Below are 26,388 nucleotides of genomic sequence, written 5' to 3'. Positions count from 1 at the left end.
TGATACACCTCTTGCTTTCTTCTCTATGCTCTAAATGTGAGAGGCAACACATCAAAACTTAGAGATATCTGTTTGATCTTGAGTCTTAAGACACAACAAGATCTAATTCCAAAGTGAAATTTATATTCAATTACATTAAAATTAACGACAAAGTACCATAAAGAAAGTGGAAAGATAAACCACCGTGTGTGTGTGTGTGTGTGTGTGTGTGTGTGTTGTGTGTTTGTTTGGAGGAGTGGTATTTGCAACACATTTACATGAAGGTTTATTATCCAATATATAAAGATATATATATTTATATCTTTATATTAAATATATAAAGAATTCCTACTAGTCAATAAGAAAAACACAAAGAACCAAATGGTAAAATGACATGAACAGGCATATCACAAAAGAAGAAATAAGGATGGAAAATAAACACATGAAAACATATTCAACCTCCTTATAACCAATGCAAATAAAGACCACAATGAGATATTTTACATCCACTAGATAGGCAAAATCAAGAAGTCCTATATTACCAAATGTCCAGTGAGGTAAACACACTGCTGGTAGGAGTACAACATGGTGAAAGCATTTGGGAAGAAATTTGGTTATCTTATGAACCTGAAAATATGCTTACTCTAGGAATTAGCAGTTGTACACTGAAGCAGAAAGCTGAGTGTGTCTTGGCATGGGAAATGGGGATATATATTAATCCCTCAGCCTTTGAAGTGGCTGAGTGGTCCTCTGGTTCACAGGCTAATGGTCGCCTCAGGCAGCAACCAGCCTGCTCCTTTGGCTTCCCTTAATGTGCCTATAAATGTCATCTTCTATATGTATGATGGTAAGTTTGGGAGGCTCTGCCCATAAAATATCCATAGAATATTCATAGAAGCATTGTTTCACCTGGAAACAACCTAAAGACCAGTAACGGGCAAATGAACAGCTTAGTATATTGTGATGTATTCTTTTAACGGAATACTATACAGCAGCAAAAGTGTACTAACTGGAGGTATGCATGTTACCATAGAAGGTGTGCACATTACCATAGACGAATTTCAAAGCACAGTGTAGAAGAAAAAAGCAAGTCTCAAATGATCCTTAAAATATGATTCTATTTATGTAAAGTTCAAAAGTATTCAAAACTTAAAATATCGTTTAGGGATGTATATACATATACAGTAAAATGATAAACTTATATTTAGAATGGTGGTAAACCTGGGGCCACGCAGGAAGCTTCCAAGGTGTGAGTATCGTTCTATGTTTCAATGTATTGGGGGGCCCATAGCTGGTGTATTAAATAAAGAATGTACAGATTATAACCTGCTGAACAAGGAGGCACAAACCACCCTCAAGGGGTTGGCAGGTAGCTCTTCTGGTATCCGATCTCCCACTCTGGGGAAGTGAAGACCCCGGGGTCACTTTGATCAAATGTGCAGTTTCAGTACATTCATACAAAGGAAGTAAAGTCCCAAGATTTGTTGCTTACAGATCACAGATATGGAGGTGGGGTTGAGGGAAGTGCAGTGAGCTGGGGGAAGGGCAGTCCTCTGTCCCAGATCACAAAAGAGCAGGAGATGGAGAGTGGGGTACTAAGCACCTGTTACTTATAAGGTGTTTGGGGCAGAGGTCACTTATTTTTTGAGTACTCAACTCTAAGTGGTTATTTTAAAAGGTTCCCCAGGAAAAGCAAAGCGGGAACTTAGGGCAGGAATCCTCAACTCAGGTTCTTATGTAAATGTCCAGAATCTGGGTGGGAGCAGGGTTGTCAAATAGATGTTAAATTGTTGAGTTTGTGTGTGTGTATGTGGTGTGTGTTACGGGGAGGTAGTAGGGGTTCTAAGGTTTTGACAACCTTGGAAAATTCTGGGTTAAACAAAGTTAGCCAGATTTCTTAGAAATCCATGTGTGCTCGTGTGACTAATGAATTTCCAAGAAGGTCTGCAGTGTGAGGAAGCAGCCTTTGGAGCTATGTATGTGTTTTGTGTGGTTAGAGCTATGTAGATATTATCTGTGTGCTTCTCCTCCTGGAAGTTTCTGGAAGGTTGACTTGGCAGTGAGAATGGGGCCTGTCATTGCCAGCCTGCTCCTCAGCTTTCAAAATGCTCTATTCTTTAGGTCCTAACCTTGCTTCAAGCTCCATTTTATACTTAAACAAAGACTCTCTTGTCCACCAGGAGTTCATCCTTTGGCCGGCTTCTCTCAGGAAGGTAACTTTCTTCCCCGCTGCTGTGTCCTATGGTGCAGTCCCAGGGCAGCACAGCTGTCTGCTGCATGTGTTGTCACCCCTGGGACTGGGGCTCACACTTGTGTCCCTGGTGTTGGGCTAGGAGCTCAACAAATGTGCATCCCAGCGCAGCAGTTTCAGCAGGAAGACACTGGCTATACAACCATTTCCTTCCCCTGAGAAAAGTGTCTCACTCAGTGTATCAGGAAACACTTCCTGTTCTTGATTTAATTACACAAGGATAGCTAAGCAGTAATTTTAGGAAATGTAAGGTGCTCTCGCACTCAGGATGAACAATAAATAAAAAACAGATGAAAATTAAATCATTGAGCTCGAATCATCCCCCCACCTCATCGCAAATCAGTTAGGTTTTCAGTTGTGGAGATGTTTGGGGATTCCTCCACTATATCATGGTCCTGCCGTGAGTGAGCCTGCTGTTGAGGTAGGAAGATCCATCCTCCCTCTGTTGGGGCTTTGCAGAAAGAACCTGGACCTGGGGTTAGAAGACAGGAGTTCAGTCCCAACTTGGCTCACTGTGAGATCACCAGACGGCCATTCCTAATGGCTGGCCTTGGCAAGCTGGAGTTAGTAGGTTCTAATCTCGAAGAAGTCTAGGTGATGAGGGGGGGAGTCCAGCAGCATCGCCCTGAAGAAAGAGGACTGAAGTAGGCAGGGAAGGACCAGCTTCAGCTGCAGAGGAACTGGCTGCATTACTTTCAGTCAGGGGACAGGCTGCCCCTTTGGGACGTCCCGCTGCATTGGCCCAGCCTTGTGTCAGCTCCACAGATGTGTGACTGTTCAGGTTGCCTACGGAGGAGCAACGAGGCATGGCAGTGGTCACTAAGCTGAGATGAGGGAAATGGAGAGTTTGAGGTGGTATGAAAGTGTTTCCCAGTGGGATCTCGGGGGGAAGCTCCTGGCATTTTGGGCTGTGGAGTCAGGGGCTGTTCTGTGCATTGTAGGACACTCAGCATTCCCAACCTCCTCCCTTCTACTAAATATGGACCAGTGATGCCAAATCCTTGTGATGACCAAGAACTGCTCCTGTGTAGTTCCAGTGCCCCATGGGGTGGCAGCTCCTCCCTACACGGGTTTCAGAACCACTGGAGGTTAAGTGACCCACCTGAGTTCCCCACCAGACGATTCCTTATGCAGCTGCAATGTTTACTTCCAACTTTGTTAAGAGGTTGCATTTCCTCACCACCCAGCTACTCAGTCCCGTAAGGTCGTGCCTAGGGAGGGCGTTACTAAACGGAATAAGACTGGTTTCACGTGGAGAATACATTCTCGGGTGAGCACTTCTGGTGAACCAATCTAGAACCATCTAGTGCGAAGATGGTTTGCCAAGGAGTTTGGAGCCTTGGAACCCAGTCTGGCTTCTTACCCTTAACTAACTTTGAGCTTTGGTTAAACTCAACCATATAAATGGAAATAAGGAGTTCTCACATTCCTTGTCTCCCAAACCCCTTCCAGATCTAACATTCAATTCTACCGAGAGAGAGGCCATCACCGACTCAAATTTGAATGTGAAAATGGAACAATATATCTAAGACCAATTATTTAGAGAGATGAAACAGTTTTCACAGGGAGAAATTTTAAAATAGGGGGAAAAAAATTCTTACCACTCAAGTTTTGGGAAACATTTTATAATTTATATATAAAATCTCAGTAAGAAACAATGTAAAATGACAGAAATATCCAACTTACATTAAGAGTTCAAAAAAAAAAAATCACACACACTGAATGTAAATTTTAATTATAAAACAAGAATATGAACAAAACATTTTAAAACAATCTCAATTATTTGGCAACTCATCACATCATTGCTAGAGGCAAATTTGATCTTAAGAAAAGCTTAATCTTATGAAAAACTTAAGTTGGACAGTTTGCTCATATGAGAGTTAAAACATGTTTAAAAAAGAATCTGGCAATAAAGCCAGTTTCTATCTTGAAATAACTGTGTATAAAATAACATATAATCCTGAAGCTCGATAAACAGGAGTGACTTTAATCTTCAATGCATTTCTCTTCACTGAAAAAGACATTATGGAAAGAACATGGGGCAGCACAGAGAGGAATGGACACCGACACAGGGGTTTATGCTGCAGGTAACAGATGTAATTTTACTTGAACCGGAACCTCCTACGTCAGTGGGGCTGGTAGTAAAGTCAGAGATGCGAGTATAATCTAGAAACAAGTTACATTCTTAAAAAACAGAATCACAACTGTGAACAGAAAAGCAATGGAGACCCCTTCTTGAGCTAAACTACTTTACTCATACATGCGAGAAGAGTCTGTATTTCCTGCCAGATGAAATTCAGATAGTTACAGGGCAGGCAGAGTCCTAAAACATCTCTACTAATGACTGCATAGCATTTAAAACCCTTTTTTTTATTAAAAAAAATAAAATAAAATAAACAGATATATAGTAAAGTTCACAGATAAGTTTTCTCTGTAAAATAAATAAAGTGTTCATTGATTAGCATCATACATACAGTAAAATACAACCTGTTTTTACATGTTTATATACTGTACACAGATTACCAATTGGCAGCCTGGTGTCTGATGGGCTGGAAGGGTTTGCGTGAGTGATGTGTCACATCGGGAAATCCCAATTTCAAATGTTAAAATATACAACTACTTTGTTTTGAGTTCAGGTACAAAGTAAACTTATTTTCCTTTATCTGAAATAAATGTACATAATACTTCTATGAACAATAGTTTATAAAGCTGTTTAAAACATAACAAGAAAAAGCTTGCACCTAGGAACTTGGAGCACATGCACGGCCTTCCCCTGGTTAAAAACAACAGCCTGTGGCCCTGAGGCTTGTCCCTCTTCTCTCTACCGTGTCCCCTTGTGGACCAGCCAGGGGTGGCCGCAGTCAGATTACCGCTTTGCCTTCTTCACCGGGGTCTCCTCCACCCTCTGCTGGCCTCTGGTGCGTGCCCCGGGAGGGCTGGCTTCTCTCTTGCGTTTGGTAGGAGGGGAGAGCTGTGCCTTTGATCTGCAGTAAACAAAAGTCAAGGCCGTGGTAAGACTTAGAAAGAGCTGCTTCAAATAATTTGGGAGTTCTTCAAAAATTGGAAGATTTTTGACATTGAGAGCCAAGAAGAGAAAACCTGGATAAGGTCCACACAGGACAAGGAGACTCTAGAAGAGCCTATGCTGACTGGTTACTTGCTGACAGCCTCACATCCTAACAGGGCACGGGTGGGGGAGTTTGGAAGCCTGTACTCTGCTTCCGGTTCTGTCCTACTCTGGGTGTGGACCTTGGTCAAGACCACTTTCTTCTCTAGGCCCTAGTTCTTCTATCTATACAATAAAGAAATCAACGGCCAGTCCCATGTTGAAACAACTGGTGAGAACACAGCGGGATGGCAGCCTCCATCTGAGCACGCGCACAACCGTGTCTCACAGGACGTTACCACAGAGGACAGCTGGCAGTGTTAGAAAAGGCATGGGAACCTGAGAAGAGTTTCCTACCCAGTCTCCCTGCCAGCAGCCTAGCCCTGCTCTCCATTCTGCCATTAGACTGATTTGTCGGAAACTTCAGTTAATCATGTCAATATCACCGTCTTATCTCTTCTCTAGGACCTCTGATACTTTCAGCACAAAGTCATCCAGAACGCAATACACAAAGTCCTTTACCATTTGCCCTCAACTGCTGCACCATTCTGGACTATAGTCCTGCCAAAGTAGCCCCATTCCCAAACACAAAGTGTTCTCTGACATGTTCATATTTTGGCATGTGATTTTTTTTGGAACAACGCCACACCTCCTATCTGGCAAACCTCATTTTGAAGCCCCAGTTCAAAAGCAACTCCTTCTGGGAAGCCTTCCTCATCACAGAGCAAGCTGCCCTTTGGAAACCCCACAGCACTTTCCGTTGTTAATTTATCCACTGGAGTTTTTCAAATTGCAGGCTAGAGCCATTATTTTAAAACAACGTATTAATAGAACACAATAGACCATTGATATCACTTCTATTCAGTTTGGCTCATGAAAATTTTGTTTCAGTGACAGCGACAATATTGCAGAATACATTCTTAACATGAGCTGCTTACTGTCAAAAAAGTTTGAAAGTCAGGTACACATACGTCCCTCCATTAGACAGGATGTTTCTCCAGGGCAGCTGCTGAGGTTATTCCTTTTCCTCTCTCCAGTGCCTAGTACAAAGCCCGACATGTGTGAGCGAGCAGTAAATGTTATATCAGTGAAGACACTTGGAAAATAAAACTGCAGGAGATGGGACTCTACTGATGTGAAGACATGTTTTACTTATTGTTCCTTTGACAGCACAAGTAAATAAGCTCAAATCGAGTCAAATATTGTTGTATATGATGTAGTTTCAGCATGTTATCTATGCATGTGTTGAGAACAGCTAAAAACCAGTGGTTGTCAATATCCCATTTCAAACCATGACCAGGGAAAGCCATCAGCCACTAAGTGCGCAGCTATTTACCTAGGAGTGGGCGTGTGCCAGCACTGTGCTGGATGCCATACCGCAGAGAACAGAAGCTTTGCGCAGGGGCTTCCGTCTAGCTGTGTGAGCTTGGCTAGGTCACCTGACAGACCCTTTCTTTCCACTCAGAGGGTGGCCTATGACCAGCAGCACTGGCAGCACCTGGGAGCTTGTGAGAAATGCAGACCATCAGGTCCTGCCCCAGACCTACAGAATCAGAGTCTGCATCTCAGCAAGAGCCTCTGTGATTGGCCTGCACATTCATGTTTGAGAAATAATGAACCAGACCTTTCTAAGATTCTTCTCATATATAAAATAAGGATAAATACCACATTTTACTTAATGAGGATTAATGGGAGAATATATGTGAAAGGTGCCCGGCACTTCAGTTTGCTTCGCTTTCTATAACACGGGGATAACAATGCATACATACAAGTATGCTAGGAAGATCAAGTGTGATAAGAGACATCAAAACAGCTTTCATACAATGTGAAGTCTTTTATTTTTTGATGCTATAATGTACAGAAGGTAAGGCAAGTCCCTGACCTCAAGGAAGAAGCTTATGGACCAGATAGGAAAACAAAACTAACACACTTAAAGCAATGGTATATGCCACTGTCAACTGCACAGCCCCAATTAGAAGGGCAACAGGAAGGAGGCGAGGATGAGCTGAACAGGCAGGGCGGCATCCTGAAGGGGGTGGGTGTACAGGATGGAAGGACCTGGCTGACTGGGGGCTGGTGGTGAGGGCACTCCTCAAGAAAGAGCCAGCACAAGCAGAGGCAGGGAGCAGGGGTCGGCACAACCTGTGGGAAGCGGGAAGATGAACCAGGCCAGGCTGAAGGTGTAAGCCAGCTCGTGGCTATGCCTCAAGGGCTCTCCTGTCACCTCATCGCCTCTCCAGTGCTCTGAGCAAAACAGAAATGACCCCGGGCTGTTACCTCCTGGACCCTGCTGCAATGCTTTTAACCAAGCATTCAGGTCTGTGACCACTTGGGGAGAAACAAGCCTTGTCTTTGGTTCTGGGGGGTAGGAGTTGGCAGGTAAGGCTCACACGTGTCAAGGATAAAGCCTGTGCAGGAGGGCCGTGAGGTGGGGCAGACTGGTGAGGCCACTGAGACTCCTTTTGGCAGCCCTTCCTACTCTGTTTGGAGTAGATTTCATTTGGAAAACAAATGATTCCCAAAGACAGTTATTTGGCAAGACAAGAATCTTAAACTTAGGGAGAAAGCATCACTGCACCCACCAAAACCAATCTCAGGTGTTTAAAAGTGACTTGAACGTCAGCAGGGACTTACCTTCCTAGTTGGGGAGATTTACTAACTTTTTCACTGGTAGATAATTCCTCTTTTGCTAATTTTTGGTGATTTCTAAGGGAAATTCTCTGGGCTGCCAAGTTTGGATGTTGCATGTGTAGATAGCTCACTATGATGTTTTCTGAAACAGATTATAGAAACACTGGGCAAATGGCAGCACTGAACACTCCAGTCCCTGGGACTCCAGAAAGGACGAGGCTCCTCATGGGCAAGTCAGAGAATGGGGACTAAAAGTAGGAAAATGGCTGTTTTTCTGGACCACTGTTGGTAAGCAGGTCTTCATGTCACCTGAGACTAACTCTGCTTATATGACTCTAGCTTTGCTTTCACTGTGTGGGACAGTATATCGTGATTTAAAGAAAGATAAATCTGTGATAAACAGAAAATATATTGGCTGATGATATAAGATCCCAAAGTGCTCACCAGAGTAGAATAAGGGGCCAAGATCGATGAAAGTACAGTTCACAAAGCTGAATGTTAAGGCCCTGGAACCGGGTCCAAGCAGTCACCTGCACAAGCATCAGGTGAGAGAAGAAATGTCCCATGAGGAAAAAGAATGTGCTGAGTTGGTGTGCAGCCCAGGCAGAGGGAGCCCAGTGAGTTGGATGCATGTTGAAGCACAGTCTAGAAAATAAGGTGGACAGGCCTCTTCTAGATTCATCAGCGCACACTTGGTGTAAACATTTGCTTCTTAAAAGAGAATACAGATAAACTGAGGAGAACAAACAGGATGATGAGGGGGCTCAAAACAAGAGAAGACCTAGAAGCCACCCTCCAGTGTTTAAGGGAAAGTTGTACAGGCTCCAAAGGTAGAAGCTATGGGGAGGCCAGCATCCATTGAACACAAGAGAATGCCATGAGGAGGTGGCTTTCCTGTCCTGAGGTAACACGCAGAAGCAGAAATACCTTTTCAGAGGAGCTGCGGGCAGCATGATCGAGGTACTGATGGGTTTGCAGTATGGACCCACTGAGACCCCATGTGACCCTGAGAATCTGTGGGATTATAAAGATGCCAGAGCCCTGGAACCAATCAACCAATGCCAAGGAATCTAAAGTCACAAGCTCCTAAAGTGCATTAAGGAGAAGCATTGATAATCTGGGTGATTATAGAACTGTAAGTCAAATACGATTTATTTTTGAAGAATAAATTTTAAAGGGAAAATCTGTTCGCTACTTTTAGACACTCACTTGAAGATGCCTAGAAGGCCTGTGGAACTTTCCGAGTTGGGCTCGACTATACTGGATGATCTTTCCACGAGTGTAAAAGAGGGAGGGGTGTCTGTACCCAAACACACCCTCTCAATCAGCAGATATCTTAATTCTGTGATTCCTATTTATCTGAGCTGCCCCACCTAAGAAACAACCATGAGACACCTCACCTTCAGCCCTGTGAGCTCGTAAAGTCTTCTGGCTCTAAAATCTCATTCTTTGAGAAACTAAACCACATCACGAATGCCTAATAATGTACAGGTTTAGAGGAATTAGAAATAGGCTCATTTTAAGTCTTTATGTAAACATAACACATTATTACTATTATACTACAGTGGCAGATGTTAATAAGTGATCCTCTTGAAATAAATATTCCTGAAATCTTAGATAATGAAATTATAGATGATGATACCAAGATTAACAGCTTGTGAATCACATTAAAAATGGAAAATATTCATGCTTCAGAAAAAGTTATAAAACTGTAAGGTGATGCAACACTTCTCAAAATGGGCTGTGGGGAAAGGAATACTGATTGACGTTAAAAGGTATAATAACAGGGGCTGGGGGCAAAGTATAACCGACAAAGTTAAACAGGTTTCTTTCCTTTAGGACCATGACAAGCCCTTAATATGGTAATGTACACTACAGCTTAAAAAGGAGAGAAAATTCAGAGGCATTCCCCAAACTCACTTGACCATGGTCCTCTTTTCTCCAGAGGCTCTGGCTATACTAGGGTTTGGGAGAACGTACTATGGGAAACATGAAATTGCCAGTTATGTAAGTGGAAAATGGTGGCCATCCTGGCGATTTCACGTGATGGACCTGTTACACAGCACTGTGAGGTGCATCTTGCAACGGGTATGGGCTCATGATTTCTCTTTCTCACTGCAGCTAAGCACGCTGCACACAGAGACTGTGTTGTATGTATCTGTGTTTCCATCCACGGTGCTTAGCACTGCATCTGAGACATCTACTCATCCTTGATAAATATTTATGAAGGAACTAAATAGGTTGCACCAAACAGGTATCTAAAGCCTGGAAAAGATTCCAAAGTGATCCTCAAAAATGGTTAAGAGGGAAAATAGCCTCTCCCAGAGGAACTGAAATGTCAGAGGGCTGGGAGCATGTGCTCTCTGCTGAGGATAAAACGAAAGGAAAGAGTTCACACTGTGGCACAAGTGAGTCAAAGACAAGAGAATCCCATGAAACCCACAGCTATTTCCTGATGGAGAAGCTGGTGAAGGTTCTGGAAGCTCTCCTTTGTCCCCTGTTACCTCTGAGCCTCTGATCTGGTGCTGGACCTTGTGGTGGCTCCTGTGGGCTCATCCTCTTCCTCTTCTTCCTCTTCCTCATCAGACTCCTGGTCTTTCTTGTCCTCAGTTGCTTCAGAAGCTGATTTCTGGCGTTTTCTTTCTGGCTCTGAGGATTCTGTTCAGACAGAAGGGTAACACCTGGATTGTACAATTCCCAAAGACACTTCCAAAGGACAGATATTAGGGCCTTGGAGGCAGAAGAAGTGGTTTTCCACTTCCTTTTTGTTTCAGCACTTGCAATTTACAACTGTTTAACTTAATCTCTGGGATAGTTTACTTAGGCAGTTCACAGCCAGCATTTGCAAAAAATTCACATCTACTCAGAAAAGCACCTGGGATGTACCATTTCTGACACAGGATTAGAGCCATTTCACACATATTTATGTAGTATTAATACTAGCTGCACCCCCTGGATTTTTCCTCATCCAAAGAAAAACTCTTAAAAGGTGATTCTGAAATGATAAGACTCTGTAATTAAGACTCTGCCAGGAACATACCAGCATCATCTGATAGAGTGAGTGAACGCTTGGGCTTTCTTCCTCTCCGACGCACATTTGCTACAGATTTTTCTTCACTGTCATCCTAGAAGCAATAAAATTAAAGTTGAAATGGTGGTCGCTTGAGCATTTACTAAGTTTATTTCTAAAGGACATGTCTTGATAAGAAAATTAACACTTACATTGCTTCCACTTCGTTCTTGTAGGTTAGGTGTTTCTTTATTGGACTCATCTTTAAGAAAAGGAAGATCTCTGCATTAGTATTTTAATTAGTGTCAAATTAAATTTCAACAGTTTGGCTTGCTGTCTGTGAATGTACCAGTGCTAATTAAGGTATTCTTATGCGATTTATCATTGTTTTTGTATCAGCCAAGCAAACGTTGAGGTGGAATACCTAAGCAAAAAAGCACGTCAGAATGAAAGTCAGGATACCAAAGTTTGCATTTCAGATCTGTCATGAATAAGCTATGTGATCTAGGCAAATTACTTAAATTCCCTCAGCCTCAGTTTTTTCATCTGTGAGATGAGGATTTGGGTTAGATTGCCTTCATGGTTTCTCTCTTTCAGCTCAAATGCTCTGAACCTGGAAAGGGAGGAGGAAGGGGACATCTAGGGAGCCCCCAAGAAACAGCAGGAACTGCAGGTCAGGATTCCAGACTTTACTCAAATTGTAATGGAGCTCTATAAATAGTACAGCCCTCATTTGATAGGTAGGAAAATGAGGCTTGAGTAACTTAATTATTTGTTCAGAGTCACATAACTAGCAGGTGGGGGGGGCAGTTGGAATTCTTATGACTCCATATACTTATACCATGGTACCTAGAAAAGTACATTTTATAAGCCTATTTTAGGTTGTGAATACCTATTCTTTATGTATTTGCTTTCTGTAGATGTTATCATTTTCTGAGAATGTATCTTGGTAAGAAAAATGAAGTTTAGTTCAATGCACTGTTTGAAGCTAAGATTATGAGGATGCTGATTAGACACTCAACAACCCAAAAGTGGACTTATTAGTGATGAAGACTGCGTAGCTGCCTTTTCTGCAAGTTCACTAAACTAACGTAGGTAGAAGAGTTAAAAGCCAAGAAAAAGGCTCACAAAGAAGAATCCAGTCTTTAACTGGTCATCATTACCCTGATTCAGAAAACTACTGCCCAACGACAATACTAAAACATAATTGCATAGCTTACAATAGAGTCTTTAAAGGGCATTTGAGTTCTAAAGATTTCTTGTTGTATGGATATAAAATATTATAAAATTATGAATAAAAGATGGTTAAAAACAAAACATAAGCAAAACCTCCTTTTGTTAAAAAAAATAAACAAAACTTAATTTTCAAAGAGGCAAGAAAAAGATGATCATAAGATCCCACACATAGTTAAATGTGGAAAAAAATTTTAAATTACACATTTGCTTTTACCTTGCTAATCAAAATATGTACTTTCCTGATATGACCATGCTATTTATTTGGTCCAAAATACTTGTCATATTCTTTTTTTTTTTTGCCTGTGTCAGCACTTTCAAACCCATCAATGGCTATTTTTTGCTTTTATGTATCAAAAAATTTAAACCATGAAATTAATACATACACATAGTAAAGATTCTGGAAAATGCAGGCAACAGTAAAAACACGAAATGTTCCTACTATCTCACCAGCCAGAGCTAATCATTATCAACATTTTGGAATATTTTTTCTCCTTGGAATGAGGACAAAAACACTTCATTGAAACAATTTTATCTCTTGCATCCTAGTTCTGGAAGCTGCACAGGCTCCTTTCAAAATTCTTCTTCTGAAAACAATAGGCTCTTGGGCTGAATTCCTGTCTTCCTGATAAGAGTTCCCAGTCCCAGGTTGATCTATTTCTCCCTAAAACATGTCCATGAAAGTATGGTTTGGACACAGCAGTGCCTTCCCTCTTTTGCTCCGTGTTGCCCTCCCCCTTCTCTCTGAAGACTTCCCAGACTAACAAAATTGAGAATGACTCAGATCACAGGAAAAGCCACTAGCTAGAGTCTCTCATGGCTACAAGGACAGCCGCTTTTACCAAGGAAGCCACCCACTTCATTGGAAAACAATGAAATTCTAAAACCTTCCCCGACAGCCAGGCTTCCCCACCCCTTCCTTAAATCATACAGAGAGCAATGCTTTTAGGTACATACCTGTTTCCATTACTTTCTGTTTGCTGCCAGGTGGAGATTGTTCTACCTAAATTTAAACAAAGAAAAAAACTGAAGTCAGCAGTTTGTTATCATCCCATAGAAAGTCAATCAACAATGTAAAGAAGGTACAGGAGGACCTCTGTTTATTATGTAGGCAGAATATCTGGAACCTACTTCCTGCAGTTGATTAAACATACCAAGCAAATATGGATGCCTATGATTCTGAACACACAGGTCTTTCCACAAGGAGGATTAGGGCTGCCACAAGCCTCTTTCCCAGCCACTGTGCTGCTACGCCGGGGGGGCAAGCAATGGAGGGACACACATGGCCCGCTGTTAATATTCCCCAACCCGGCCCGGCAAACCATCTTATGTGTTGGTAAATGCATTCACACTCTTACACGTGGCTCTTTGGTTCTGTTGTCTTATACGAATTCTAGTGAGATAATTAATGCAGATATTGTTACACTACTTTATATCCAAGGAAATGGGAGTCTCGAGAGGGTCACATGACTGGTCCAGTATCACAGATCTGGGAGTAAGTGGCAGAGCTGAGGCTTGAATCCCATTTGCTTTTTTTTTTTTTTTTGCGGTACGCGGGCCTCTCACTGTTGTGGCCTCTCCCGTTGCAGAGCACAGGCTCCGGATGCACAGGCTCAGTGGCCATGGCTCACGGGCCCAGCCGCTCCGCGGCATGTGGGATCCTCCCAGACCGGGGCACAAACCCGTGTCCGCTGCATCGGCAGGCGGATTCTCAACCACTGCGCCACCAGGGAAGCACCCCCCCCATTTGCTTTTGTTAGGTCAGTGGACATATCTGTCCTCTTAATAATGTTATCATTGAAACTCATGCAATGACGTCTTGGTACAATGATTTTGTTGGGTATACACTTCAGGGTCAAAGATAAAGAATATTAAAAAACATAAAGTATTACTGCCAATTTTCCTGCATCAAAATTGGTGTACATTCTACTATAAAAGGGCCTCCATAAAAAGTAGTAAGATAGACACTTTGGAGGTTTCCATAAAGCAGCCGTTATCTAAAAATCATATAAAACAGCTATTTTCTATATTTTAATCAAGGATGACAAGAAGATAAGTCCCTATATAATTTATATAACTGAACTGACAGGTGAGGATAGAGTCAGAGTGAATTACAATTAATATAATTATATTTATATGATGCTATTAGTAATCATAATATTATCTGAATGGTTATTTGATGTTTTATTTAAGAGAATCTCTTAAAGCTTTTCAAATACTTTTTAGAAAAGATAGTTGAAAATGCTAATATTGCAGTATACTCTTTCCAGGTCAAGAGCAGATATTTGAAGAATTCTCATCTTTTGCAATTACTTACAGTGACAATGCCAGCATCTGTTTTGCAGTCATCTTCTAAAAAATAAAAATCTCACTTAGAAAATCAGTTTGAAATTTCTTTTGTGTGAACTGAAAACACACCAAATACCTACTTGTTTTTAATGATGTTTCTACAGGGTGTTTACGAGGTCTTCCTCTTTTCCTTTTAATAATTACTGGCTGATCTTCCTAAGGGGAAAAGGAAAAAAAAGCAATACAAAGTTTTATCCTCTATTATACAAATAGTTTGCTTTCTCAAAATGGGATTTAGAGTTCCCTCCTAAGAGGTCTGAAATCCCAGCTTTGTCTCTTAAAAAATATGTGACCTTAGGCTTAGTGCTTCATTTCTCTCAGTACAGTCCCCTCACTTGACAAACAATGCTGACTGAGTATGAATTCACAGAGTCCTGAAGATTATGAGATAATGAGATAATGGAAGTAAGCGCTCAGTGTCAGCTTTTACTTCTGTAATAAATATGTATGTCCACTTAAATGTGGATTTGGTCCTAGTCACTTGTGACCAAATGGGATCCCTTATAAAAAATAAAGGAGGCCACTGAAAACAAACAGAACTATTAAAAAGCTGTATCAACAAACAATAAATGCTGGAGAGGGTGTGGAGAAAAGGGAACCCTCCTGCACTGTTGATGGGAATGTAAATTCATACAGCCACTATGGAGAACAGTATGGAGGTTCCTTAAGAAACTAAAAATAGAACTAGCATACGACCCAGCAATCCCACTACTGGGCATATACCCTGAGAAAACCATAATTCAAAAAGAGTCATGTACCACAATGTTCACTGCAGCACTATTTACAACAGCCAGAACATGGAAGCAACCTAAGTGTCCATCGACAGATGAATGGATAAAGAAGATGTGGCACATATATACAATGGAATACTACTCGGCCATGAAAAGAAATGAAATTGAGTTATTTGTGGTGAGGTGGATGGACCTAGAGTCTGTCATACAGAGTGAAGTAAGTCAGAAAGAGAAAAACAAATACCGTATGCGGACACATATATATGGAATCTAAAAAAAAAAAACAAAACGTTCTGATGACCCTAGGGGCAGGACACGAATAAAGACGCAGAGGTAGAGAATGGACTTGAGGACATGGGGAGGGGGAAGGGTAAGCTGGGACGAAGTGAGAGAGTGGCATGGACATATACACTACCAAATGTAAAATAGATAGCTAGTGGGAAGCAGCTGCATAGCACAGGGAGATCAGCTCAGTGCTTTGTGACCACCTAGAGGGATGGGATAGGGAGGGTGGGAGGGAGATGCAAGAGGGAGGGGATATGGGGATATATGTAAACATACAGCTGATTCACTTTATTATACTGCAGAAACTAACACACTATTGTAAAGCAATTATACTCCAATAAAAATGTTAAAAAAAAGCTGTATCAAGACTGGCAAACTTGGCAATGGTTATGTAGAAGATCTGGCTGGTGTACAAGTTGTTTCCCTTGATTTATGGACCTCCGTCTCAGGTCACTGTGATTCTGTGTCCCCCTGGGCTCTCTGCAAATCCGAAGGGGCCTGGAGTGAGCAGGGATGGAGGTCTGCCTCTCCTGCAGCCTCCCAGGAATCCCTGACCTCACCTTGTCAAACTGGGTCCCATCTGGCACTTGCTGCAGGCCTTCCGCACATCCTGATGCTGCTGCTCCCATTTCGTTCTGCTGGACTCCAGGGCTCAGCAGCTCCCTGTTCTCTGACCTGAGCTGGTGCCTGGCTTGGCCGTGCTAAGCCTCTGGGTCAGGAAGTGACATGGACACTGAGGTACAGATCTGGGCTGATCCCATGTGGCTGACAGAAGTAGGTCTCATACAAATGTTTGGATAAAATTAAGATATAGGGAACAAAATGAATCAAAATGACACTGATGAAGTGCACTGCATGAAATGCTGTCCTAGTGCACTAAAAAAAAAAAGAACTACTTCAAAAGCATTTAAGAAGAACTTTGGGTAAGAGCATTGAATGTATTTTATTTGTTTGTAGTACTTAAATAAATCTGAACAAATAAATATAAAAAATATTTCTCACCTCCTGAGATTTTATGTTGTCATCATCATTCTGCTCTGTCTTTTCGCCAGCGGCTTCATTGCTGCTGTATTCATCTGAAGAAAGAGCAGAGCTCGTTCACTGCTGGGGACTACACTCAGCCTCAGCGCCAGGACACCTACCAAGGTGACCTATGTCGTCCCCGTCACACATGCACACAGACTCCATTCTCAGGTGGACACACCAAAGTTAATAAGCCAGAGTCTGGTTAACCGATAAGAAGCACACTTTGGGTAAAACAGGAGCCAGATTAAAAATGATCCCCAAGCGCTGCTGATACTCAGCGCGACGTACTGTGTTATAACGAGAAGGCAGATCAGCAAACTGCAGTTTCAGTTGGTGAAGCCTGGTGAGAGATATGCTGACTGCTTTGAAGGATTAGTCTCCTCTTAAAACAATTTATCTAAGTAGATGTATTACTCACCTTTTTCTTCCATGGCCCTTGAAGCAGTGTTGTTTGTCTTAGAACTTGTTTTAGGTAACTCTTCCAAATCTCCAGAGTTCTCTTCCTATGGAGAAGTTGAACAAGACAAGAAGCTTCTTTTTCTTACTTATTTCAACAATAATTTCCTAGCAATCTTTTAGATATTTGTGGGAATTTTTCTTAAAAAGTAACAATCTTGCTGCTTGGGAGACTACACAAAAAGATACAAAATCTGAAGGCAGAAAAGCAAGAGATAAGGCTATAAAGCAACAAGGCCATTTTTTTTCCCCCTGCAAAATGGAAATTGCTCTCCTCCCTCACCCTGGACTTTTCAAGAGAAACTCCAAAGAAAGAACTGAAAGGAATTTACAACAGACTTTTTTTTTTTTTTCTTTGCTGGTGGAGGCGAGGGGCTGGGGGAAAGGACTAAAGCAGAAGATGCCAAAGAGAACTTCTGGGTATCCAGCTGGGCTGATTTAGAGCAATGATTTCTCAATGGTTAAATTATTTGCCCTTAGTTGCAAAGAAGTTTTGAGCATGAAATACCAAATTGTTTATACTATGATACTAATATAATGTGTAAATAAAAATATACAAGTTAAATTTAAAATCAGAATACTGTTTTATATTGAGAATATTACCTGTATATGTGATTTTTAAATGAAAATAATTAAGTCAGAGTATATTTAAATTTAACATTAAAAACCTTACACAAAGTTGAAGGGAAAATAAAAGGATACCCTTTAATCTGTTTCTTTCCAAATTCAGGAGTACTGTCTCAAGATTTTTGTTCTGGATAGGGCAGGGGGAGTGATGGGCTTTTTAAAACCCAGTATCTTTCCTTGGCCACAACCAACTGAAATTCATGACAGTATGTGACTTTACCTCTTCGGCTGTTAAAATTCTTTTACTACTTTTTATTTAGTTTATCAGTTATTGGGAGGAAAAGAGACTATAAACTGGTTTTAGTGAGCTGGAAGTCAGCTGCATATACTTATAAGGTGACTTAAATACTTTTGGAACAAGTTGGAAAAACAGTAGATTAGGGAAAGAGAGAGAACAAGAAGATGGAGGTGGACTGGAATAGACACTGAGAAGTACTGAGTCTCGGAAATGGGAGAAAACCCAAGAAGAGGTTATCTACCAGGAAATGGAGAAATCTGGGCCTAGAACAAAAGACAGGGTAAGAGCAGAAATGAAAATTTGTGAGCCGCTTCCCTGAGTCACAAGGTGAAAATAAGATCATAGGAAAAAAGAGGCAATGAGGGAGGGCCCATCCTTGGACTACCTATATTTTAGGGGCTGGAGTTACGGTAAAGAGAAAGCCAAATATTAAAATTTTTAAACAGTATGTATCACCGTATTTCACTGTTCTCATGTAAGTATATCTGTAATAAAGCCTATTACACTTGGGAAGAAAGGACCTGGAAACCTAAGGAAGTCAATAATATGAACAAAAACCTAAGCAATGATTATACCTAAATTGTGATATTAATACAATCTTGCAGTTTAAGATTATAAAGTGCAACATTTGTTTTTTTCCTTTGAGAGAGCCTAAAAAATATACACCTTTTATTTTTAGAGATACATAAAGTAAAAGAGATATTAGAACTATATATATAATATATACACACACATACACATATATATAATACAAAATAAGTATACACAGTGATGTAATTAGGTTACCCCTAAAACTTAAAATTAATATGTGGAAAAAGTACCTTTGTATCTTGTGGCTCAGTTTCAGAGCATTGCCTCTGTCCTGTTTCTATTATGGAATCCAGGACATCTGGATTATCATCTGTAAATCAGTTTGCACAGAATCACAAAGGAATAAAAGCCAAATGAAAAAATGAAATGCATAGTTCTATTTTAAAAAATGACAGTTTGAGACCTCTTTCTTAGGCATTTAAGATGTCATGTGACTTGAGCACTGAACACTGGCCTTGGCCCTAGCAAAACCAAAAAAATAAAAATAAAAAAATCTACAAATGCTCAAATGGCACCAACAAAGCAGGAGGTTCTGTGGAGAAGGCTTAGGACATAGCGTTTCCAGAGATTCTTTTATTCTTGGCTGAGCTGTGTGGCTGTGGTTCCCCAACCAGGGATTGAACCCAGGCCACGGCAGTGAAAGTGCCAAGTCCTAACCACTGGACCTCCAGGGAATCTCTGTCCACAGACACTTTTAACTTCCTGAACAGGTTAGCACCTAAGAGGTATGGCTTAGCAATTAAGACCATGCTCTTGGGAATCAGATTTACTTGATGGCACCTGGCTGGGGCCCAGGCCCAGGTTACAGAGGAAGCCTGGGTTTTTGTGATTTCCAGGGGTTGGGTCTTCTGCAGGGAATAATCTAGTTTCTAGATCAAGTCCAGAAAAGACCCTGGAGGTGTCAAGCTGGTCTGGAAACACACTAGAGTTAAGAATTGTAAACAATTACTACCCTCAAGAATTTTCTATGTTACCGGCCCATTATTTTGGATGTGAAAATAATATGATTTTCAAAGATGTCTAAAACAGGAACACATATATTCTAGATACCCAGTTCATCTTCTGAAGAGAGATACTGCTTCTTACTTTTTCTTTTAGGCATGTGCCTTTCTTCCTCTTCAACCTAGAATTAAGAGTGACTATATTAAAGACAGTAGAATTTGGATCCAAATCTACTTAAAGAGGGGCACATTGTATTAGTTTCTAGCCCTTGGAATAAATTTTTTAAAAATCTAGAATATTGCTTCTGGCATCTAGATTTGGATTAGACTCATTTTGTAAGCTTGAGGTTTTTTTTTTTTAAGATTTTAATATAAGTCCAAACAAAATATCCATATCTATTTTTGGTTACATACTGTATTTCAACAATTCTAAAATACGTTAAAAAAAATTCTCATTTTACCATCTCTGAAGTCAAACTATGTCTTACAATTGATGGCATGTCATAAATTAATTGGCAACATTTTTCTCCCGTCTTGGTGGCCTATTAAAGGGCTGATGAATGGCAGTATATGAAAAAACATCCTTGACTGTACCGTAGGGACATGTCCAAATAATCCTGGGACCTGCCAAATTACCTAAACCTTACAAGAACATAAAGAAGTAACAGTGATATGGAGAACTCTTAATACATACATTTAATTTCTTATATACACGAAGACGTAAAAGCCTTTATGCACAGGAGAAAGCACTATGCATAAAACATGAAATACTTGAGTTTCTTATGAAAACCCACCTCTTTAGGATGTGTTTCAACACTATGGCTTCTTATGGCTTCTGTGTTGTCTTTTCCACTATTGGATGTCTCTGAGTAATAAATACAAAAGAAAAAAGAAAAAACAAAACCCCACCTTAAGTATTCACTCCAATACTTATTTTAGGGGTGTGTGTGGAAGGGGGAAGGAAAAGAAGAAAGAATACTTTACAAATGACTGTGGTGGGATCCTCACAAAAACTATGTCAGTTAAGTTCAATGATTTCCATTTCTAGACTTGAGTAAATGGAGTTGAAGGAGGGAAGAGAATCACTGGAATTTACATGGTAAATTTCAAAGCCATTTCTCCCCCCAGCTCCTGTTTCAGCACAGTATGAACAAGTGTCCAAGGGAAACAATAGATCATGCATGGTAGCTCTCTTTGTAATTGGGACAAGTTGCAAAAAACCTCAATGTCCACTAACAAAAGAAGCAAAATAGTAACTGTGGTATATTCACACCATGGAATACTAAAGAGCAACTGAAGTAAAGTAACTAGAGTTATACATGTCAACATGACAAAAAAGAGATTGGGATTGGGGAGGGGGGTGTAATAATATGGATTCAAATATATCTGTAACATTTTTTTAAAAGTTATGAAGCAAATATACTGCATTTTAAGATATGACAAAACTAGGTAATGGATACATGGGTGTTTATAATTATTGCCACTTTACTTTGGTTTGAAATATGGTATAACTTGTTATAAAAATAACTGTATAGGGGATTAAGACCTCTTTCCCCATTCTTGGAATAGGGAATCAACAAAATCAGTAGGAATCAACAAAATTCTACATTTTGTTTTGAGAAGAGAATTATTCCTCTGGGGTTGACAGTCTCTGCAGGTTGCGTGCAATGAGGTCTGACCCCTGGGCGATGAGCCTCATAAATGTGATGTCCCTGATCTGCTACCAAACTGAGACTGCTTGTCAGAAATCAACAGTTAAGTACTTAGCACAGAGCCTCTCCTATGATACAAACCACTGGGGTCTATACATTTTGTATCCACGCTGGATAAATCTACTGTGAGGTTTCTGGCAAAGTTCTAGTAGCTATTTAAGGCAAGGCACCACTTACAAGCTATGTGGCCTTGAATGAGACACTGGACCACTCCATGCCTCAGTTTCCTCAACTACAGATGTGATGCTGTTAACGCTCATTGTAATGGATCATATAAACTAGATGAGTGAAAATTTGCAAACTAATTATAATTAGCACAGGGCATGTCACACAGAAGGCACTCAACAAATGATAATTATAATATTAAAATTACTACTATGAAATACACTAACTTACCTTCTTTGCTTTGAGATTTGCTATGAATTTCATTTGTTTTTGAGCCTGAATTTTCGACCTAAACACGCAACAGAAAAAGTTACTTATGGATAATCTCACACAAATCTTGAATATCTAGACAATAATCTGGCCATTTGTGGGAACGCTTAAAGGAACTGGAGTCCGTGTTTTTTTTTTAATAAATTTCACCCACAAGCTCAAGAGCATAGGGCATTTTCCTTTTGAAGAAGTTTCAGTTTAAGAAATTAGCATCCCACTCTGTTTACTCTCCTTGTCTTTAAAATGGTATGGCAAAAGAGTAAGAAATAAGAGAGAAAAAATTTCCGAATTCTATGAATTCTCTTCCCATCCAACAATCCCTGAAGATTTTCTTTACTAAAAAATGTTAAGGGATTCTGTCATTCTGTCATAAGGTTTCCCTCTGGGAAATCTTGTCAACTGTACTTTTTTTTTTTTAACACAGAGAGGAAGTCTTAGAATATCCTACAACATTCTAAATCCTAGCTACAGAATTTCATATTTGGAAAGGGCAGTTGTGCTTAGATGGGAAAAAGCCAGCTGGGGGATTCGGGGAAACAAGGTAGGATGCTGGGGAGCTCTGGAGGTTTCAGCCACATTTAGAATCCTTTTAACTCCTGGAGGGTAAACCTGAACAAAACCAAGTGGGGCTTTTCTCTTCCTTTTACTCAGTAGACCGTGTGTGAGCTTCTAGATACAGACTGGGATGTCTCAACAGGGTGAGGTAAGCCCTCTGATGCCATAGTTGTCTGGTAGGAAGCAAAGCTCTTCTGAGTCCTCTAGGGGCACTGGAAAAAATGTAGCTGTCTGTGATTTGCAAGCATTTTACAAAATGTTCACTTCCCTATGCACTAAGAAAGAAAAAAAAAAAGCAAACAAAAACCCAACTCTTTCAAGCACAGAAGGGATTATGAGAGCCACAGCTGGTATATATAGCCACAGCCACAGCCACAGTATATATAGCAATTATAGTTTAGTATCTTCACAAAAGGTTTCTAAAGACATAAAGTGAACTTTACTTTTTAAAATAAAGTCGGTTTGGTCTATAGCACCAGGATAATTTAAGACGTCACAGTCCAATTTGCATCCCATTATAGTAATAAAACAAACAGAAAGCTCCTAGCTCTTTGAAGGATTTCATTAGGATTACCAGGGGAGTTCCCTAGTCTGAGGGATCTGGGCCACCTTCTATTTCCTTAGTGCTGTTTCATGACATTGGCCTAAACAGCCACTAGAACACAGTGCAGCTGAATTGAGTGACTCCTTTTTTCTGAGAAAAACAACTAAATTTCCTGACATCAGTGGATATAATTGAACATGGAACTGAAGGTGTCAGTAAGTTGAACTTGAATGGAGAGCACGTCCTGTCTCCTAAAGAAATGCACAGCCAGCCCCTCCCCTAAATGTAATCGCTCTCAAAACCCCAAATCAAAGCAACCCCAACTGATAACAACAAAACTCTAACCATTACAGTGACTTACATTTAGTGATTCAATCACCAACAAAGGCTCCCTCTGTAGTTCAGCTGTTCAAAAATAAAAATGAGAAATAAGGAAACTGAGTGTTGTTTCTGAACCACAGAGAAACAAATTTAAAGCTTTTTTAGTTAAGTCGGAATATGTCGCTAAGTGGCCTAGCTGCTTTTGTGAAATATACAATCCATGTTCTGTCAGTACTATCAGAAAAACAATGTTGCCTGCATTTTTACAGTAATGGCAGTGATCCATTAAATCACTATAGTGATGTAGCCATGTCAGTGATCTGAAGCTTAGAAGGACGGTGGAAGGAAGGCCTTTGCTGTAACCGTTAAGCAACAGTGTAACACTGGTTCATTTAAAAATAATGCCATCAAATGAAAAGTTAGATCCTATCCCTTCAAATGGCAATGGTCTATTTATATTCTTTGGAAACTTGAAGTACAAGGTCTACTGTTTCTACTCAACAGTGACAGAACACACATTTTTCTTTTAAAAACAACTTCCTTTTACATAAGTAGATCTCTTATTGAACCATACCTAAACACAGTAAAGTAACCTGAAATATAACTGTGGGAACAAAGGACTTCAGAATCCAAAAATGTTACCTTCTTGACAATTAACAAATGGGATATTAATTATTTGTATTATAACACATACATACAAATTTTAATTAATGCATCTGTCCAAGTTTTGGATAGATTAGTCATCGTTAGGGTTTTAACATGTGAGCATGAATGGCTTACCAGGTCTTGGGGTGATCTTCCAGGACTGCCTGGTACTTTTGCTTATAAGGCTTCTGAGGTCACATACTTTGAAGGCTGCCCTTTCAGATGGTTGTGCCTTGGAAGGTCCCCACCCTGACTGCCCCAGATAGTTCCCGGTGAGGATTTATACACACTGCCTTTCTCTTTGCCTTGTCCACTGAATATACACCTACTCATCCTTCAATATTTGCCTCCAAAGTAGGGGGAGTATCAAGTGCTTGAAATGAAAATGCAAAACTTACATATTCTTTGACCTCTCAATCACTCTTATGAAAACACTTAGGGAAATGCATGGTTACATGCATATGGAAGCTCACTGCAGCTAGTAAAAACTACAAAATCTGGAGACCACTAAAATATCTAATAACAAATGGGAAAATGCATTACAGACCACTATTAAAACAAATGAAGTTGATCTGTATACAATGACAATGAAGGCTGCCCACAATATATGGCTGAGTTAAAAAAAAAGATAGAACAATATAATTCAGGTACCTAAACTGAATCAGAGTAAGTCTCAGGATTTCAGCCATGAATGACAGCACAAAGATATCTTCCTAAAGACCAAGAATGAGAAAGTGATTACTTCTGCTGGGGGCTAAAGGAGAAGATAAGAAATTGGGCCTTTGCAAGCTGTGTCTTTGCTCCTGGATCATGCTTTACCTGAACTTTGCAGTTTTTTGAATGCTATGGACTGGATGTTTCTGTCCCGCTCACATGGAATATATTGCCACCCACCCCATATACTGAAATCCTAACCCCCAATGTGACGGTATTGGAGTTAGGGTCTTTGGGAGGTAATCAGATTTAGATGAAGTCATTTGTAAAGTGGTCCTGACACCAAAGTGTTTGAGAGCCGCTGTCCTAATCCTGTCTGACACTGAGGCTCTCCCCTAAAAAATACTTAGTGGACACCAAATACTACTGCACAGAGAGACTGAGAAGAGGCTATGCAAGCGGGAAGTAGCTTCAGTAACTGGGCAACTGCCAGAGCCCAGGAGCCATGAGCGTGAGGTTAAAAGAAGTGGGAACAGGGGCCGGAGACTAGACTTTTGGAAGTGAACTGTGATAGCACCTTAAAGGACAGGGAGGGCCACACTGACACATTTGTGAGCTTGAGCAAGGGTTTGCTCCAAAGCAACTTGTTTGGCCACAATTATTTGGAGACATTGGATTTAAATAATTACCTTACATAATATTGATTGACATAATACTGATACTTCATGAGAAAAAGTATAAGTCAAAAATGAAATAGTAAAGAGTTCCCTCTAACCTATGTTAAAAAGTGAGAGGTAAATCCATATAGCCTGTCGATGTTTTATTACAAGTTAGCTACTAATTTTATGTGGCAATAAAAGATAAAACCACATGCAAGGAAAAAGTAATGTGAACAACCACTAAAAGGAGTTTACCGACTCCACTCAGCTTTCTCCCACTTGGACTTTCTGGTGGTGCTGGAATTTCATGATTTTTCTCTTCCTCTGATGGCACAAATACCTAAAAAGTCCAAAGCACCATAACAAATAAGTTAAATGAGGTTTTTGAAATAAGAAGGTAAGTTTAATTCACCTCAAGTGAATTAAATGAAACACCCAACATCCTGTGACAATATAAAAGTCTACTTTCAAGTTTGTGAAATTTAAAAATGAATACTGTCAACCTTCAGAAAAAAATAAAATAAAATAAAATATGATAAAACTAATTTCATCCATCAATGGCTCTCCTATTGCTTTAAAGTAAAAGAGTACAACACACAAGGCCTTTCCTGATCTGCCCCACTTCCTCAAGAGGCTCAAGTCTCACCACAGCTCACCCTGAACCACTGCAGTGCCTGCTGTGATAAAAAAAACAAAAACAAAAAAACACCCCCCAAACGAGATTTTATTCTAAGTATGATGGGAAGCCACTGGAAATTTCAAGCAGAGCAATGACACGACCTAATTTATGTTTTTCAAGATAGCTCTCAGGGCTGTGTGAAGACTAGAGGAGGGACCGGAGAGGAAGAAAGTCCAATGGGGACACTACTGAAGTAGTGGCTTAGATTACGTGGCAGCTATAGAAATAGAAATAGATGGATTCAAGTTATATTTTGGAAATGGACTGAATGTGGGGTGACTGAGGGTGACTCTTGGGTTTCTGGTTTGAGTGGATGGAACTGATGATGGCACTATTAACTGAGGTACTGAGGTTCTTAGCTTTTCCCCTATAGGATGTGACAATAACAAAACTTAAATGTCTTAAGTACAATGAGAAGCTATACTCTGCTTGTATAGCTATACAGAATACAGGAACTATATTCTGCTCAAGTGTACATATGTCTATATATGGTGAAAAGGTACTTACACCACTGACAGTTCAGCATAACTGAATTACCAGCCATACCTCAGTTTTCAAGTTGGCTTTCAGTCCCAATCCTCCCAAATCATTCAATGGAGACTCTTCAGTGCCTAATGAAATTCAAAGCACTAAATCAACTTAAGAATTTGCTTGCAAAATACATCCTGAATCAAAAGGTAACAGAATGTTGTTATCTAGTATGCCATGCCCTCTTCCTCTGCTGTCAATA

General features: G+C 40.4%; 1 protein-coding gene across 9 annotated transcripts in view; it reads right to left on the bottom strand.

The window, feature by feature from the left end:
- Positions 1–3,944: 3,944 nt before the first annotated feature.
- BOD1L1 (biorientation of chromosomes in cell division 1 like 1) overlaps positions 3,945–26,388 on the bottom strand; it is a 55,741-nt gene continuing 33,297 nt past the window's right edge. The window contains exons 11-26 of one of the 9 annotated variants that reach the window (XM_027103342.1): positions 26,205–26,269; positions 25,235–25,319; positions 23,062–23,105; positions 21,563–21,620; positions 20,249–20,319; positions 19,564–19,636; positions 18,744–18,823; positions 17,020–17,104; positions 16,578–16,651; positions 14,640–14,715; positions 14,528–14,562; positions 13,168–13,213; positions 11,190–11,239; positions 11,008–11,092; positions 10,472–10,625; positions 3,945–5,214 (exon numbers count right to left, since the gene is read on the bottom strand). In XM_027103342.1, the coding sequence (XP_026959143.1) occupies positions 5,097–5,214; positions 10,472–10,625; positions 11,008–11,092; positions 11,190–11,239; positions 13,168–13,213; positions 14,528–14,562; positions 14,640–14,715; positions 16,578–16,651; positions 17,020–17,104; positions 18,744–18,823; positions 19,564–19,636; positions 20,249–20,319; positions 21,563–21,620; positions 23,062–23,105; positions 25,235–25,319; positions 26,205–26,269 (1,199 nt within the window). In that variant the 3' untranslated portion in view covers positions 3,945–5,096. The other 8 variants (XM_027103343.1, XM_027103344.1, XR_003432208.1 and 5 more) reach the window with 8 other exon arrangements.

The sequence above is a fragment of the Aethalodelphis obliquidens genome, unplaced genomic scaffold, assembly GCF_003676395.1.
Source record: "Aethalodelphis obliquidens isolate GAN/ISIS:26980383/991018 unplaced genomic scaffold, ASM367639v1 scaffold6, whole genome shotgun sequence".
In the NCBI taxonomy this organism is placed as follows: domain Eukaryota; kingdom Metazoa; phylum Chordata; class Mammalia; order Artiodactyla; family Delphinidae; genus Aethalodelphis; species Aethalodelphis obliquidens.
Note: the sequence above shows the minus strand (reverse complement) of the source record. Positions and strands in the feature narration are given on the sequence as shown.